The 16,738-nt window shown below is 53.2% G+C and overlaps 2 protein-coding genes across 2 annotated transcripts in view; both read left to right on the forward strand.

Moving 5' to 3' along the window:
* The first annotated feature begins 3,788 nt into the window (after positions 1-3,788).
* RPL38 (ribosomal protein L38) lies at positions 3,789-7,807 on the forward strand. The gene is made up of 5 exons (XM_074319858.2): positions 3,789-3,845; positions 4,042-4,077; positions 4,192-4,252; positions 7,030-7,152; positions 7,734-7,807. The coding sequence occupies exons 2-5, from the start codon at positions 4,075-4,077 to the stop codon at positions 7,757-7,759; spliced, it is 213 nt and encodes a 70-aa protein (XP_074175959.1). The 5' UTR covers positions 3,789-3,845; positions 4,042-4,074; the 3' UTR covers positions 7,760-7,807.
* A 4,786-nt stretch (positions 7,808-12,593) lies between these two features.
* Positions 12,594-16,738, forward strand: part of TTYH2 (tweety family member 2) — a 34,522-nt gene continuing 30,377 nt past the window's right edge. The window contains exon 1 of the mRNA XM_019740450.3: positions 12,594-12,797. Within this exon, the coding sequence (XP_019596009.3) occupies positions 12,669-12,797 (129 nt within the window). The 5' untranslated portion in view covers positions 12,594-12,668. The remainder of the gene's footprint in view (positions 12,798-16,738) is intronic.

The following is a 16,738-nucleotide window of genomic DNA, read 5'->3' on the forward strand; positions in this document are numbered from 1 at the left end:
AAAGCCAAGAGCGACAAAAAGGCGTGTGAAAGGATATTGCTGTGACAGGGAAATCACCTAGCACAGTGCCTGGCGGACAGAAGGAGCTCTCTAAAAATGGGTGGGAGCCGTTTAACCAGTCAGTGAGCTGTCTGGGCAGCTGTGTGTGCCCCTCAGGGGCAGCTGAGCTTCTCTCGGACACTGTGGACGCTAGAAAGGGGGGTAACCTCCTTCCTTTAGTCTCACTGCTCTTGGGTTCCCAAAAAAAGCGCCAGCCCCAATGCCCACACCCTGCCTTCTTCCTTCCTTCCCCATCTTTTTTCCAGCTTGCCGAGTTCAGCAAGAGGGACTCCAGACCCTCCCTCTGCTGAAAGCCTTCAAGGTTAAATAAACAACTCCCTTCCAAGATGATTAAAGGCAGCCCTGCTGACAGCCAAAGGCAGGGCCCTCTTGGGGGCCTCTTGGAGATTAAATGAGATGGTAGATATGAAAGCACCCCGTCAGGTATGAAATGCTATACAAATATTACTTCTCATTTATATAAGTACTCTAAGCCTGAGATTTTAGGATTCGAGGAGGAAAAGGCTGGTTCCTTTCTATTCCACTCACGGCTTTGGCGCCTCCGTGTGGCCATTATGGGACACTACACCCAGGGCTGGGTGTTGAGGGAGGTTATTTCCAGACGTCCTGGTGGAAGTCAGGATGGCACTGGCTTTGGCTTTTTAAATTATCCCATTTAGGCTTCACAGAAGCTCTGTGAAGAAAGAGAGGAGGTAGTATAACCCCACACACCGCGCTCTAGAAGACAGTAAGTGAAGGAGGCAACACTGGAACCAGCCACAGGCAATATTGCACAATGATGCCTTCAGTGGCCCAGCAGAAGGAGCCCAGACAGACCCACAGAGCAGGGGAACGTGGGAGAGGCAACTTGGGGTGCCGCTCCTCTCTACCCCTGCCTCCCGGTTCTCATTAGACAGTATCTGAATGAATGGAATAAATTGAAAGAGAGAAACCGTGGGGGCTGGGGAGGACTTCTCAGCCCCTTCAGACCATGCCATGTACCATACCACCCGTTTGCCCCCCTGTGGGTCAGGTGCTGGTTTGGGGGCCAGTTCTGGTGTCCTGGAAGCTGACGAGTACTCTAAACCAGTTAACCTTCAGGGGTGGCCGGGGCAGTGCCCGTGGGGGTGAGAGGGAGGCTGTGTGCCTCACCTGCTGTGGACCCAGCCAGGGGCATCCCTTTGCCCAGCAGGTTGGCGGAAGGGAAGGGAGAGGACTGGGTGGTTCCCACAGCCCCAAACATGCCCTCCATCCATCTCCAGCTCTCTGACCTCACTGCCCTCCATCCATCTCCAGCTCTCTGACCACACTGGCACTACCCTGGTTGAGACCCTCCTCCCTGGCCCTTGGACGATGACAGTAACCTTCACCATTCCCACGGCCACCAGTCTTGGACATTCCAACCCACCCTCCACACTTCAGAGGCGGAGTGACCTGTAACAGGCAAACTGGACCATGCTATGCCCAGCCCTCAAGTCTGGGACCTTCATCTCCTACAGGGTCCACCCTGGGCACCTGTTAGAATTTTCCATCTTGCGTGTGTATCAGCATCGCCAGGGATGCTTCTGTCAAATGCAGCAGCATCCTGGGCTCTGCGCTGAGTCACAGGCTCTTTCAGTCCAGCTTTGGCCCCCTGGTTGCCGGCAGTCCCTGGGGCTCGGCTTCCCCTGAAGCGAGGGAGGCACTCCCACCAGACTCCTTGTTTCGCCTTTCAGTAGCTGCCATTTATTTTGCTGTTTGTCCCCCTTGGGGAGCTGGAGAAAACCCTGGTACTTGAACAAATTTGCCTCTGTGTTTTGTTACTACACATCTATGTTCTCTTATAATACGATGCAAGAGGGTGAACATCTGTCTCTCTGGGATCGCTGCCAAAAGAGAGGTACAGCCCCTCCCGCTGTCCCCTGTCCCTGTCCTGTGGGTCCTGCAGTGGGGAGAGGCACCAGTCATTCACTCGACAAATATTTTTATGGACCTACTATGTGCCCAGCACTGCTTTGTCCAAATGAATCCCTCCACCCCTCACTCACTTCCTCCATTCATCCCTCCATCAATCCATCCACCCTTCGTGAGTGATCTCAGATACTGTGTCCAGCTTGAGAATCCTACAGTGTCAGCATTGAGCACCTACTGTGTGTGTGTGTGTGTGTGTGTGTGTGTGTGTGTGTACTGCATTTCAAGAGTTATCAACAGAATGTGGAACCCCATTCTTGCCTTCAAAGAAAAGTTGGTACAAATGTATGGAAAGTCCAACACTGCTGCATAGTCTACCAAAAGGTATGTGCAGGTAACCGCTGTGTGAGTGACAAGTGACAGGAGTTAGAGGTGAAGGGCCCTGCCTGAAGGAGAGGCGGGAGCTGAGCTCTGGAGGATGAGCAGGAATTGTAGCAAAGCGGGGAGAACGTGCCTGGCGGGAGTCAGGAAGTGCCCAGTGCATTAAGGCCGGTCGGTTGGCTAAACGGCTGATTTGTCTACGGTGGAGCCGTGGGACGGAAAACAGCAGAAAGGCATCAGCCTGAGATGGAGGGAGGCTGGCAAGGTCAGGCTAAGGGATTTGGCAATGTCCTTCTCGGGCCAGAATTCTCAGTTTGGACTCTGACCTTCAAACAGTCTAAAATTAAGCTCTTACCAATTAACTTTCCCACCGTTAACACCTGGATGCATTTGTCGTTACAGAAACATAGACTGGCTTCTTTTAAAAGGCTCGGTAGCACAGTTAGAGGAATTTATGATCTCTGTTGGTTTATTCTTCCCTGTATGCCCAGCACCCCTTGGAAGATGCCCAACCTGGGCTTGTCCAATGGGAGGGAGGAGAGTGAATTCAAAGTAAAGTTCATGGTAAAGTACTCTGTTCAAGTGTAATAATGCGCACAAGGCAATTACATTCCGTTGTGCAGTTATTACATTTGGGGAAAACAAATATAATAAAATGTAGACATTTGTAGAGAGGTTAAAAATAAGATAAAAGCGGAGGATAAAAATAAAATCGATAACCACAGGTTTCCCGGAGCCTGCCTGAAGAGACGTTATATAAGAACTGAGAGTAAATGCATGGGGGGAAAATTACATCAGGCCTGGAAGGGAGGCGGGAAGGAACCAGAGGCCCAGGAAACGCTGCCCTCCCAGAGCAGCCGGCCCGTTTTCGCTGCGCAGCCTCGTCCAGAAGTCAGGAGCCTGGGCTTGCGGAGCTGAGCCGTGCGGAGGCTGCAGGACCTAAGTGTTTGATAAAAATCAGCTACTGGAAGGACACACATACTTTTATTGTGCACCAATCCTTATAGGAATTGGAAGGGGCATGTGGAAAACCTTCCTTAAATGGAATAGAGGACCCTGCTCGTGACAGATTAGATATCCATGGAAAAGGAGACCAGAAGGAAATGTGAGGACCCCCCTAGAAAGAGGTTCTAAAATTTACATGGAGAGGTTCCTTCATTTAAATCAGAAAATCTCTACGTAGATGCCCAATGCACAGGTCTAATGAAAGTAATAGATATAAGTCTTAAGTCTTCAAACTAGATGTGAAATAAAGCCTATGAAAGCCAAGGGGTTTGGGGGGCATTGTGGGCGGAAAAGGAGAGAGACTGGAGGAGGGAGGCTGCCTATTACATTCGTGGAGCTGCTCTATTAATCTACGCCAGAAGGGGGCAGAACTGCTACAACGGAAGGACAAATGAGTACATGATTTTTGACCCTTTAAAGACACCGTACCCAGGTTCCCCTGGGGGAGGGTTTAACTGACCGGAAACGGAAGTGTCGTCCTTTCTCATCCTTCTTGCTTCTTGCCGCGCGCTGTGAGTGTCTCTCGGCAGGTTTGTGGGGATTGCAGGGGTAATCCGAGGTAATCCTTGGCCGGGTGAAATTTGCGGACCCTCATCCTGGGTCAAGGGTGCGGGTAAGGAGGATGGCGTGCGATGGGGCCGGCATTTCGGAAGGGGCGGGGAGGGGAAGCGGTGGTCGCCGCAGGTCCCCGCGCCCTGTCAGCGCTAACGTTTGTCTTCCCCGCAGGTGCCGGCCGCGCGTTCTCCGCGCCTCGTAGCCATGGTGAGTAGGGCCCCGGCCTGGGACCTTCCCGGGGAGGCGCTGGGCTGCTGGACTTGACCATCGGCAGAAAAGGTCTGTCTCCGTAATTCATTCCCCGTTTCTTTTGTGTTGCAGCCTCGCAAAATCGAAGAAATCAAGGACTTCCTGCTCACAGCCCGGCGAAAGGACGCCAAATGTAAGGAAGCGCTGTGACCTGCAAGACGAGGAAACGATAACGACCCGTGTGCGTGGAGCGGGCCCTGCGCTGGTGCCGCTCCTGGGGCGTCGCCCCCAAAGTGTCCGGCGGGAGGCGGGAGGCCGCTGAAGCGTGTGCCTGGCTGTCGGGAGAGCAGCGATTTTGTCCTCCTTCCCGGGAGACACTTCGGTGGCCAATGCCTTGTCTTCCTTAGCTCATTGTGAATATTTTAAAAACTGCCCCGGGTTCGTTGTGCTTTTGGTTTGGCGCTTTGGGAGAAGCCTTGACTGGGTGCAGGTCTGGAAAGGCGAGTCCCGTAAGCCCTGACTTAGCGCCGTGCGTTGGGTTCCGTTGTGTGCTGGCCCCAGGTGCCCCTGCAGGCTCGTTTTTCACACCAGCTGCAGCAGAGAGTTCTGTTACCCCTTTATTGTGGTTGAAGGAGGTTTGGGGGCTTAATACACGATAGAGCTGAATTCACACGTTGCGTTACTTACCTCAGTCATAGTCATCTTTTCTCTGCTACATCAAACACCCCGTGTAGCTTCCTGTCCCGCTCACAGATTTGTCCTAAAGAGAACAGCGGCTCATTTGTAAAAGTGGCAGGGTCTGGGTGACATTGCTTGGGCTGGGACACTGACCGTGTCAAATGCTCTCTGTCGGTCATAGAGGGGTGCGTGGGGAGAGCCTTTTAGAGGGTTCACGAGCCCAGGGAGGATCGTATTTGTGTCCCTGTGACTTGAAACAGGCTGTTGCCTTTGAGCCTCTGGTACTGGATGAACTGTTGACCACCTTTGGGAACAGGTAGCATCTGGTGAGCATGTCTGCCCTCCCTGGTGGTTGTGGGGACCACAGGTGACAGTGTGCGTGTGTTGGTGGCTGTCGTGCTACTCTAAAGAGATCTTCATGTCAGTTTGAGTTCAGACCAGGGAATTTGGGGTTGCTGCCTGGGTCGAGTCCTAGCTCTGTCAGTAGGGAGCTGTCAAGTTAGCTGACACCACCGATTAGTCCAGTTGAAGGGGTAGTAATAGGATCCGTCTCATGGGATTGGAGCAGGGATCGCACCAGGTGATCCATTAGAGACCTTAGTACGTTGAAGAAATGACATTGAATCCATCCAATCATTTGCGTTGTAATTCTGTTTGGGAGCCTGATTGGAGTCGGGGTGTCCTATGTGGGTGGGGGTCGTGGTCCCCTGGATGCAATAGGGTGTCCAGTAAGTGTTAATGTTTTTGATTCTAAAATATACCTAACAAAATTTACAGTTCTTGAGTTTACAGTTCACTGGTATTAAGTGCATTCACATCGCATCTCCAGAGCTCTTGATCTTGCAAAACTGAAACTACCCATTAAACAATAACTCCCCATCCCTTCCAACCCCTGGCAGCCACCCTGGTACTCAATCACTTTGACTACCCTAGGAACCTCATAAGTGAAATGATCAAGTATTTTGTGACGGGCTTACTTCATTTAGCATAATGTCTTCAAGGTTCACCCACGTTAGAGCATGTGTCAGAATCGCCTTTTCAAGGCTGAAGCCATTGCATGGAGGGAGAGACCTCATTTTGTGGATCTTTCATCTGTTGATGGACATTTGAGTGACTCACCCTTTGGCCATTGCAGATAACGTTGCTGTGAACATTGGTGTACACACATTTTCTGTCCCTGCTTTCAGTTCTTAGGGTGTATTCCATGCCCCTAAGTGGAATTAATCATTGTGTAACAATCTTCTATGCGATTCATATGCTTAGGAGTGTCTGGCTCGATTTATAGGTGTGTGACAGCTGCTGGGGACAGTGCAGCGTGCTTAGCTTCAAGAGGAATATTAAGAGAGCAAACTAGGTTGGTTTGAACGAATATCCAGGTTCAGGATTTATTAAAACACGAGCCAAGGCCGCCAGAGCTGCTGCTTCCTATCTCGTGCCTGTCCCTTTAACAGTTACTGGCAGAAATGGATCGTGGGTTGAGTACAGGTTAACCTTGCGCTGTTTCTGTGTCTGGTCAGGTAATTGGGCTGAGGCACTGGAGCCCCCTTAGCCACCCGACTCAGCTGGCACATCACTGCTTTTATGGTGTTTTTAAAGAGATTGGAATGAGGGGGTTGACAGGTGCATGAAATGACCGGCTTACGGAGAAGCACGTGACTCCAGTGGCCTGGAAATGCACTGACACTTGTCCGTAACCAGACTTGGAAAACTTCAAACCCTGCACTGCTGAGTTTGAGGTACACTTGGGGCTCTTTGTGAGCTGTGGTCCTGAGATAGAATTTGGCAGCAACAAAGAGCCCCAAAAAAGGATTCCATATACATTTTAGGAAGAGCTTCAGCGCGTACTCACTGCGCTTCACCATTGTCCCGGCATGTCATCTCACATGCAAAGAACTGCTTTCCAGAAAAGAATCAGTGGTGGAAAGTTCTTGATCCCGGCATATATCCCATCTCCTTACTTTATGAACTACTTCCATTCCTTTAAAAAAATAAAATGGGTACAGAATGTTCTCAGGTGTGTTCAGTGTACTGTAGACCTATGTTTTAAATGTAAACCAATTAAGAGTAAGCCCCAGGCTCCTGAGTGTCGATACAAGGGAAGTGTGGATTTCTGGCACTGATTATAAATACTGAGATTGTAGAGGGACAATCTGTTTGGAGGGACAGTACAGGGAGCCAACCATGTCAGTGGTTGCAGTTAGAAGTGCCACTCTACAGAAGTCTAAAGCAGGTGAGCTGTGTGGCATCTTTTCTGCGATACAGTTAAATTACTGATTCTGGTTTCTTTGGTAGCCGTCAAGATCAAGAAAAACAAGGATAATGTGAAGTTTAAAGTTCGATGCAGCAGATACCTTTACACCTTGGTCATCACAGACAAAGAGAAGGCAGAGAAACTGAAGCAGTCCCTGCCCCCAGGTGAGTGAGCCGGAAAGCAAGGGGGGGCCTAGAATGTACAGGGTGCGTGTGTCACCATCTTGTTTCTTGAGTTGTCCCCAAATTGAGGAAAGTCCATTTTGTGGTCTCAGTATGAGCTCTTGCTGTTAACAGAAGCAGTAATGTTCCTCAGAGGTCAGAGCCCACCCAGAAACGCTCCCTGGTCCAAGGGAAATTTGTTTCGCTCCCTTCCATGCTTTTGTTTGCAGAATAGTGACAGGTAACACTTAACTCCGTGTGTGCCAGGCTGATCCTGGTTTTGATGATCTTCATTTTTACTGACTATAATAGGCTATGAGCATAGGTTAAACAAAGGGCCCATCCTGGTGAGGGGGGGCAGCTGCCCATGGGGCACAAAGCGGAAGGCCACCTCTTTTGTAAAGGCTGAGAGGGGTATTTTTGTTTTGTTTCAATCACTAACAATATTTTAAGCAAAGCCTCCCTGATGGGCTTAAAATCTGACCTTTGTGAGATCTCTTCAGCTTCGGTACAAACTCCGGACAAGCAACAGTAACTCAAAATACATCTTCCGGTGACACACTTTTATATTTCTCTTCCTCTAGGTTTGGCAGTGAAGGAGCTGAAATGAAGCACACATGCTGATCTGAACTGTATTAAAATTTTAAAAATTCCTAAAGTGTCTTGTCTTTGAGTACCAGCGGGAAGGGAAATGTTACTTAGTGGTGGCTTCTGCTAAAAATAGGATAGGGGTCCTGGTTGCAGCCTCCTTGCATCCCCTATCTTGGGCTGTGGACAGATAAAGCCATCCTTTTCTTAGTCTAAGTTTGAAAATAGATGGAAATAGGCAGCTAGAAGAGCCAGATATTTGAGGACGTAAGCCAGTATGCACTCGGGAGATTTAAAAGTCACTTAGGTAAAATGAGCTCCCTGATAATGAAAATGATCGTTAAAAGGAGGAGTTGATTAGCCTTCTTGGCAGTGGCTGCAAGCTAAGCCGGCCACCGTGGAATGCAGCAGCCTTTCATGTCCCCGTCTTGAAGTATTGATGCAGAGGTAGGCGTAAGGGATTTTTAATACTAAACCACGTGTGTTTCCTAGATACGGGAGTTCAGGAACAGTAAGGGGTGCAGTGAGATTAATGCAGGTGAAAGGACAATTTAGATGGAGGGCTCAGAGAAGGAACCTTAAAAGCTGAGGACATAAGATGTAAGCCTAGCAAAGTGGGCCACGCGTTTCCAGGAAGAGGGAACATCCTGAAACAAACAGGAAAGGAGACAGACCTTGAAGACCAGCTATAAAATCCAAGTGACATTTAAAGGGAGGAGCTGGAGTCTCAAGGCCGTGGGATGGGGACTGAGTTCACTGGGGTGGGTGTGTGGATGGAGCTGCTACTAGAAGGGCCAGAAGGGCCCAGATCCTAGCTTGAGTGGCAGATTAGGTCCCGGCCAGGCCTGACTCCTTGGGGATAAAATCCTGGTTCTACCGCTCGCTACCCTGTGTGGTCCTGAGAAATGGCCTCACCTCTGCGTACCAGATAACAGTCCAGGGCAGGACCCTGAACACTTCTGTCCGCTGCGTCTTGGGAGTCACCGGGGAAACCAGTGCAGGCCCGTTGGGACAGTGCTTGCTTGGGTCAAAATCCGCGGCCAGCAGTGGGCTCCCTGCTCAGTGGCAGGGCAGTCCTACACACATACCTTGTTTCCCAGTGGAAAGACCCCTCCCCTCAGAGGGCAGGCCCAGGACTGTCCAGAGGGGTTGGCCAGGTGCCATGTGATGCACATGTTTGAAACAGACAAAAGGCTCATTGAGCCTAAACCAAGGGTCCTCCTGCCTGTGGCAAGCCTGGCACAGGCTGTGGGCTCCTAGGCCCTTGGCAAGTAAGTGTTCCAGGCCCAAGGCCCATTTTGTGGCTGACTGGGGGTTGCCTCCGGTTCCATATGGTTTTGGCAAATAACCATAATACCATGTTTCCCCTAAAATAAGACCTAGCCAGACAATCAGCTCAAATGCGTCTTGGAGCAAAAATTAATACAAGACCCAGTCTTATTTTACTATAAGACCAGGTCTTATATAATATAATACTGCGTCATATTAATTTTCGCTTCAAAAGACGCATTAGAGCTGATTGTCCGGCTAGGTCATATTTTCAGGGAAACACGGTGCATGGTTTGTTGTAAGGGTTAAATGAGCTATTTTTAAAGGTTGAGAAGGGCTCTTGGCCCCTAGCAAATTTGGGAAATGGGTATGGGGTCATGTCAGAACAGACCACAAGGTGGGGACATAGCACAACAAATGAACAGTCGACCAGGAGGGTCTGGAAATGGTTCGCAGGATAAAATCCAGCTAAGCGCCTGAAACCATTAGTTGACTTCCTTGTTCTATAAGAATTTTAAGGGTGAAGGTAGTTTTTGAATCTGGTCATGAGAGATGGTTTGGATTTTTTTTCCTCGCGGAGAGGGGCCTACGGGCTCCTAGTGACCGTTGACAGACCCAGATGGAGCACGTTCAGCCTTCCCCATTCTCTCTGCTCTATTCCCAGGAGCAGGGAGGGTTTACCGCTTGGGCCGCCTTTGTCCCAGCACATTGTCCAGAGACTAGCCCCAGCTCCTAGGAGACAAGCCCTCCGTGTCTAGAGAAGCATCCTTTGATGCCGAGGTTCTCAGCTCTGGCTTGTGCCTTGGAGTCTTTGGGACGCTTTAAAAATTGGTGATGGTAGCCAGAGATTGCATAGATTATGCTTAAGCTGGTCTAAGACAGGTCTGTTTTTAAGCCCGTTTCGTGGCCAGAGCCAACCGCTGCCTTGCTGAGGCAGGCCAGCTCGTCAGCTTGGGACAGCTTGTTCCCAGCTGCGCCAGGTGAGTGGCCACTTGTATGGGCCACAGCTGTTAGTTTGGGAAGGACAGGGGTGCTTTTCTCACATCGACTCCCTAACGAGTCCCTGGGAGGTCTCCTGTTCAGCCTCATCTCCACGGGCTCAACTGTCTAGGTCAGCAGGCCTCTGTGGAAACAGCTAGAACGCTCGGCTTGCAGTCTGCCTGGGTGCAGACCGGCCAAGCAGGTTTGAGTATTCCAAGCTGCACCCAGTGTGGCCCTGAGGGTGAGCTTTTGCAGTTGACGTCTTTGAGTGCGTGTACAGCCTTCCCCTATCCCCCACCCACTGCCTCTCTGGGGCCCAGCCCCAGCTCTGGCAAGGCTCCCCCCTACCACATTCAAGGTCAGTACTGCAGGCGTGACTCCCTACCATTTCCCAGGAGGTGGACCCCCCCATGTGGGGTCTCTGGTATTTCATCCTCCCTTCCCTCCTAAGGCACTGACAGTTCACAGTTGTAACTCTAATCTTCCTAGAAGAATGCCAAGTACTCATAACTTCCCAGGACTTTGGGAGGCCTTGTGGCAAGAACCAGCAGCTGTCACCTTCTGCGGTGTTGACGTGGAGAAGGAGGGGGAGGAATGACGTGGAGACGATGGGGGAGGAAGGAAACTATGCATGGGCCCTGTCCCGGAAGTTCCAGGGAGCACAGGGTACAGCTCCATGGTCATGCCTGTTATCAGTACCCACTGAGGGCCCCATAGAATTGCTTCAAGGCCATTTTCCTCTGCGACCGGCCGTGGCCGCTTCAAAGACCAAAACACTTACCAGGGTCTATGGGGCCATGTGTGATCTGGCTCTTACCCACTTTGCTTAAAGATCTGGCTCTTGCCTCTTCTCCTTAAAGAATGAAGGTATTTATTTTAAAGTAAGGCTTATTGAGGTGAAATTCACCCTTTTTGGTGTACAGCTCTATGAATTTGACCAAGATTCACAGTTGTGTAACCACCACTGCAATCGAGAGAGTATTTCATCACCCTGGAAAGTCCTCTTGCACCCCAGCCCCTGGCAGCCAGCTGCAGATCTGTGTTCTGTCTGCAGTTTTCCAGTCTCTCCTTGTCATTCGCACTCGGCTTCGCACCTGCCCACTGTGGTCCCTGATCTCACAGTTCCTGTCCCTTTGCTTAGAATGCTCCCCAGGACGACCGGAGTTATCTCCCCGTCATCCTCAGCTCTCACCTCATGCGTCATGTCCCGAGGCACCCCCGCCCCCCCACCCCCAGAATCCATCCCCCCTTCACATACCAACACTGGACCCTTAAAAGCAGTGAACAGGGTTAGTAGTTAACCACTGGGATAAAAGGCTGCTGCCGTCACCTTTGCGACTCTAGATGCCATGCAGACAGGAACCTGTATATTTTATTCATCACTGTATCCCCTAGAACAGAAAAGGTGCTCGATCAAAATTTCTTGAATGAAAGAAAACCCCTATGAGAGAACAGTGGTCTCCAGCCTTCTGTGTCCCGGCTGTGCCTCAGGTTTGGGCATGCGCAAATGAGACGGCCACAGGAAGACTCTGGGAACTAGGCCCTGGCCTGTGCAGACCCGGAGGAGAGGCCTGGAGCCCAGGACAAGACTCTATTCAGGCCCATTGGCCTCTCACAGCGCCTCCGTGGGCCGATGATGCGTTTTTGCAGGCCTTTTCAGGACTCCTACATTCACCCAATTCCTGGAGCCAGGAACCTGGGAGTCTCTCCCCATTTCCTATGTCACCCATGTCCCTGCCCCCTAAACCCCCCTTCTCCCCCGTGGCTACCACCCAGCGCTGCAGTCTCCACCCACGACCCCTTAACTCCTCCACTCCCACCTCCCCCCCACCCCCTGCATCCCTTAACTGCCCTCGACCTTCCCCCTCCCTGCCCAGTCCACGTCCTCCGGTCACACCACGCTATTTGCAGCGGCAGAACGGCGGCCCTCTGATGCCCGGAGGCCTCTGTAGGTGCTCAAAGAACTCAGGGAAAGCGCCTGCGAAGCTTTATCCGATTTGTCGCTGCCTTGCCCGGACCATGTCCTGTCCGCTGAGACTGCTCTGCTTTTCCTTCTTGCCAAAGCACCCCTAACATCGCTCGGTTTACGTCCTTGTATGTGGACTGTTGTCATCCGCCCACTGAAGTGCCATATCCTCTGGACAAGGGTTTCCGTCTGCTTTTGTTCACTGACACCAGTGGCTGGCACACAGTAGGTGCTCAGGAAATAGAGTATATTGCTGACGGCTCTTGCATCCCTCCCCCGCGCTCCAAGGGTCCTCATCCCCTCCTCTCTGGATAGCGAGCACAAGGGGCCCTTCCTCCAGGAGGCCCTCCCTGTCCACTTGTCCCTTATTCCACGATGGCTAGCTGCACTCATTGACACTATATCCTTGACTTGATAGCAAGTAATTAAGGAGAAGCCCGGGGATTTAGAGACTGCTATTAAGAAACAGATTTAGGAGCGTTCTGGGAGCTTTCACTTCTCCTTCCACCTCTCACCGGTGGAGCCAGGACAGATCCCAGACCACAAAAGGGCGTTGAGTTCTAGGGCGCAGCGCGTGGTAGCTAGTGGGTGTGTCCAAGGGGCGGGGGGTCTGGGGCGGGGCGAGGCCTGGGCGGGGCCTGGAGTGGGCGCGCGTCCTGGGCCAAGTGGCGGCGGCTGCAGCGGCCGCGGCGGGCGTGCTCACTCGAGCCGAGCAATGCCGGCCGCACGCGTGGAGTACATCGCGCCCTGGTGGGTGGTGTGGCTGCACAGCGTCCCGCACCTCGGCCTGCGTCTGCAGCGGGTGGACAGCACCTTCAACCCCCGCGAGGAGAGTTACCAGGAGGTTAGTCCGCGCCGCCCCAGACTCAGGCCACCCCTCTCCGGCTCCCCAGCCCGCCGCTCTCCGCACGCCTCTCGGACCTCCCCTCACCCCTCTTCCCTTTTTTCCCCGGGATCCTTAGCCCACGGCCATCCGGTCTGGGAACCGCATGGGCTGGGAAAACGGGAAAGATAGGAGTTGAGCCTGTGGTAGGAAGAGGAGGAGGGGCGCGGAGGCTGCCGGCGGGGGTGGGGCTGAGCGCCGGGGGGGAGGGCCGCGTGGGGCGGGGAGGGGACGTCTGTGCCTGCATCGGGGTAACTCCTGCGCTCCAGCGGAGGGGCTCCCGGCGTTTTCCTCCTTGTGCCGTTCCAAGACGAGCGCTCTCTTTACGGGGCTGGGCGTCCGGGGAGAAGTTTGGGCAGAAACTGACTGGAGTCTCCCGAGTTCGCCCCTCAGCACCCCTCCTCCCAGCCTCTGCCTGCAGGGTGGGAGCCGCTACCAACACCTCTTCCTGGGCTCCTCCTGGAAGGCTTCAGAGCTTGGGGAGGCGGCGAGGGGTGACTTCCCTCGTGTACGCTGAGAACCCACAGTCACGTGTGGGTGTTTGAAGAAGGAAGGTGGCCCCGGGTCAGCCCCATCTCACACCAGCGTCACCTTTCCAAGCACCCGCCCCACTACATACACACTTTCTAGACCCTGGAGTTTTGGGGTCTTGGTTTCTTGGCCAGCCACTCCCCTCCTTGCATTTCTACTCTTTCCCTGCTCTGCTGGCCTTTCCCTCTGTGGTCTCTGCACCCCAGGGGTGGAGGGTTTCTCCCCAGGCCTCCCAGCCCAGGCAGAGCTACAGAATCTCCCAGTCTTCTCAGTTCTGGCCAAGCCCCGGTGGCCCCACTGAGTCAGTTCTCTGCTTGGTCAAAGATTCAGGCGGGGCAGCCTGGGACAGGCCCATTTGTTCAGAGCTTTGCACCCATCAGGACTTTGACCCCGGCAGCCTCTGCCTGCAGTGTCAGATTCTCAGGCGCCATCTCCCAGTGTGGGGCTGGTGCGGCCCTTGGGGCAGAGTGAGAGGCTGAGCCAGGAGTCAGCTGGTCGCCTGGTCCCCTCTTCCGGGCCATGTCTTTTCTCCTGCAGGGCTGGTGTATCCTGATCCGGTAGGGTGTGCAGTGCACCCTTGATCAGTGGTCTAATAATAGCCTCTAGTGTCCCTGTTGCCCTCAGGCCCTAGGCAGATGGTGCCTGCCGTTCCAGAAGGAAGGAGAATCAGGACCCCTCCCTGCTTTTAGTCAGGGATGGAGGGTGCCTTTTGGAGGGTTTGTCTGGCTGAGCTCCCTCCTAATCTGGTTGCTCCTCCCTCTCCCAGAGCCCGGTCTGTGGAAGTGAGTGTCCGTGAGAATGCCGATGTCTGGGGACAGCTCCAGGGAATCTTCCGCTCCCTATGAAAGCATGAAGAGAGGAGGATATGATTTCATAGACAGCTGTGTTGTTATTGGCGTGTGTGTGTGTGTGTGTGTGTGTGCGCGTGTGTGTGTGGCGCGGCGCCCCAAACCCTCTGCCCAGATCCTGCACCTGGAGTCTCCAACCACAGTTTTCTCCTCTCCACCGGAGGAAATCTAAACTCCTGGCTGGGTCAAGAAGACTGCCAGGTTCAGGGAGTGGTGGTGGGGCCCTCCCCCCATGGCCCCCAGAGCCAGCACCTGTCTGGCCAGCAGCTGTGGCTGGTATGGCCTGAGCCCCTTAGTCCCATGGAGTGGTCCCATGAGCCAGAGGAACCACTCACAGCTCTACCCCTCTCCCAGGGTTTGGAGCCTGGCACACTGTGTTGGGCATCAAATGACTCCAGAGGGCATCCCCTTCCCGTGGGCCACTGCTCCTGGGCAGCGAGACATCCAGCTGCCCAGTAGGAGACGAATGCGGTGGCCCAGGCTGAGATGGGAAGTCTGGCTCTGGGTGTTATTTAAGGCAGCTCCTATTTTAGTAAGTTCCCCTGTTGTCTGACCCTGGGGTCTCTCATAGGCATCTGCTTTCTCCTGAGGGGCAGTCCCTGCCAGAGTCAGGTGGCAGGTTGGTTAACACCATGGATTGGGCACCTTCTGCTGTCGGGCATCTTAGTACCCAGCACACTTGATTGGAGACAAGCTCTGTGCCAGGCTTGGGTGACATGATGACCAAAGCAGCCAGGGCCTGGGTCTGGGGCTCTGCCATCCGGCTGTCTGGGTTAGAATGCTGGTTTTATCACTTACTGTGTGACCATGGCAGGTTTTTGTACCTCTCTGAGCCTCACTTCCCTTACCTGCAAGTATGAAATGAGATGTTCCATGTAACATGCTTAGTACGTAGAGGGTTCCATAGCACATAGTACATACGACCCCGTGATACGAATCATTACACAGACTGGCCTTGACGTTCAGCAACTTGTCCAAGCACATACACCATATGGGATAACAGAGGGAAGAAACCAACTGACACAGACCAGGGAAGACTGAAAACACACATGCAAAAATGAACAGTGCTGGCTTGTGGTAGTGTGTGTGTGTGTGTGGTGTGTGTGTGTACCAAAGACTAAGTGGCCATGGAAACAGGCAGGTACAGGCCTGCAGGAGCGTTCAGGGGAGGGGATGAGTTGTGCAAGGATCTAGAAAGCAAAGGAATCTTTGAAGAGTGGAGGTGACAGAAGAGCATGTCACCTGGTAAATGGAATAGCCTGAGCAAATTCAGTTCCCAAGCTGCCCTGAGGAAGCAGGGGCTCCCACGCACTTTCTGGGATCGTGGGGAGTAGTGGAAGCCCCCTAAGCATGTTTGCTTCTACCCTTCTCCCTCGGTGTACTTGACCCCTGAGTCCTTGCTCAGGTGCTGACGAGGTCTCTGAGGTCAGCAGAGGCAGGTGAGCTGAGTTCCCAGGTGGAGCAGGGCGCCCTGACCCCCTGGGCCCCCAGCTTCAGGCTGCCCGGTGGCTGTCCAGAGGGGAAGCAGCCCAGAACTCCCACCTGAGTCTTCTCCCCTTTGACGGGAGGAGTGGAGATGGAGATGATTCCTCCTTCAGAGAGGAGCCGAGAAGTCAGTGGATGTAAAGCATGTGGCCAGTGGCTGGCACGGGGTAAATTGCCACAGGTGCTGCTTGGGAAGGAGGTGACCCCAGCTGGCCCGGTGTCCAGAGTTGGGGACAACAGAAAGGGCGCTGGCACTGCCTCCGGCTGTGTCTACCAGAACAAGCCATTTCAGTGTCCTCCTGATGCCGCCGCCGCCATCCACCCCTCTCCTCGTGGGGAGACCAGACACTGATGAGCTAATGGCTGAGGTACTTGAAATGTCTTACTCAGCTCCAAGATGTGCAGATGTTAATTGTCGCTACTGTCAACATGCAGGAGCCACATGTGTGCTTCCTGTCCCGCCTCTTGCATCAGTAGACCAGCCATTCTTTTGGGACATGCGTGGAGCCACAGAGCTGGTGTTTGAACTTTTTGTATTTCGCCATGTGTTTTCATGTGTTAACTTTGAGTGGTTCAATTCCTAGATTCCCCAGAGATTCCCAAGTATGTGTGGAGAGGGGACAGAGGGGGGTTAGACCCGGTTAGACCCGGAACTACAGGCTCCCCCCACGCCCCTGACTTGGGGGCAGGCCTCAGGAGGAAAGACCAGGCAGGGAGCCCACAATCAGATCTGAGTCTGAGAGGAGCTGAGACCGAGATGAGGAAGCCTGAGGAAGCCCCATTCTCCCAGCCCCTGAGTCATGGTCATCAGACCATCACGCTGTCCCCCCCACCCCTGCCCTGCCCAGCCCCGGGAGGTCTGGGAGGTAGGTACTTAACCCTTCCCAATCCATCGGTTCCAGCTCCCCTCCCCCTGGCCTCACCCTTAGGCTGGCTCCCTGTCTCCTGCTGTCTTGGGGTGAGGGGGCTCAGGCTGTTACCCGCTCCTGCACCTATTGCAGAAGCCCCTTGGGGTTCAGCTGCAGCCTCTGGATTCCC

Source organism: Rhinolophus sinicus, chromosome 12 (assembly GCF_057876585.1).
Source record: "Rhinolophus sinicus isolate RSI-liver-muscle chromosome 12, RSI-T2T, whole genome shotgun sequence".
In the NCBI taxonomy this organism is placed as follows: domain Eukaryota; kingdom Metazoa; phylum Chordata; class Mammalia; order Chiroptera; family Rhinolophidae; genus Rhinolophus; species Rhinolophus sinicus.

Coding starts and splice junctions, on each gene's coding strand:
- RPL38 (XM_074319858.2), top strand. Junction 4,253..7,029: donor CCGGCGAAAGGACGCCAAAT/GTAAGGAAGCGC, acceptor TTTCTTTGGTAG/CCGTCAAGATCAAGAAAAAC. Junction 7,153..7,733: donor GAAGCAGTCCCTGCCCCCAG/GTGAGTGAGCCG, acceptor CTCTTCCTCTAG/GTTTGGCAGTGAAGGAGCTG.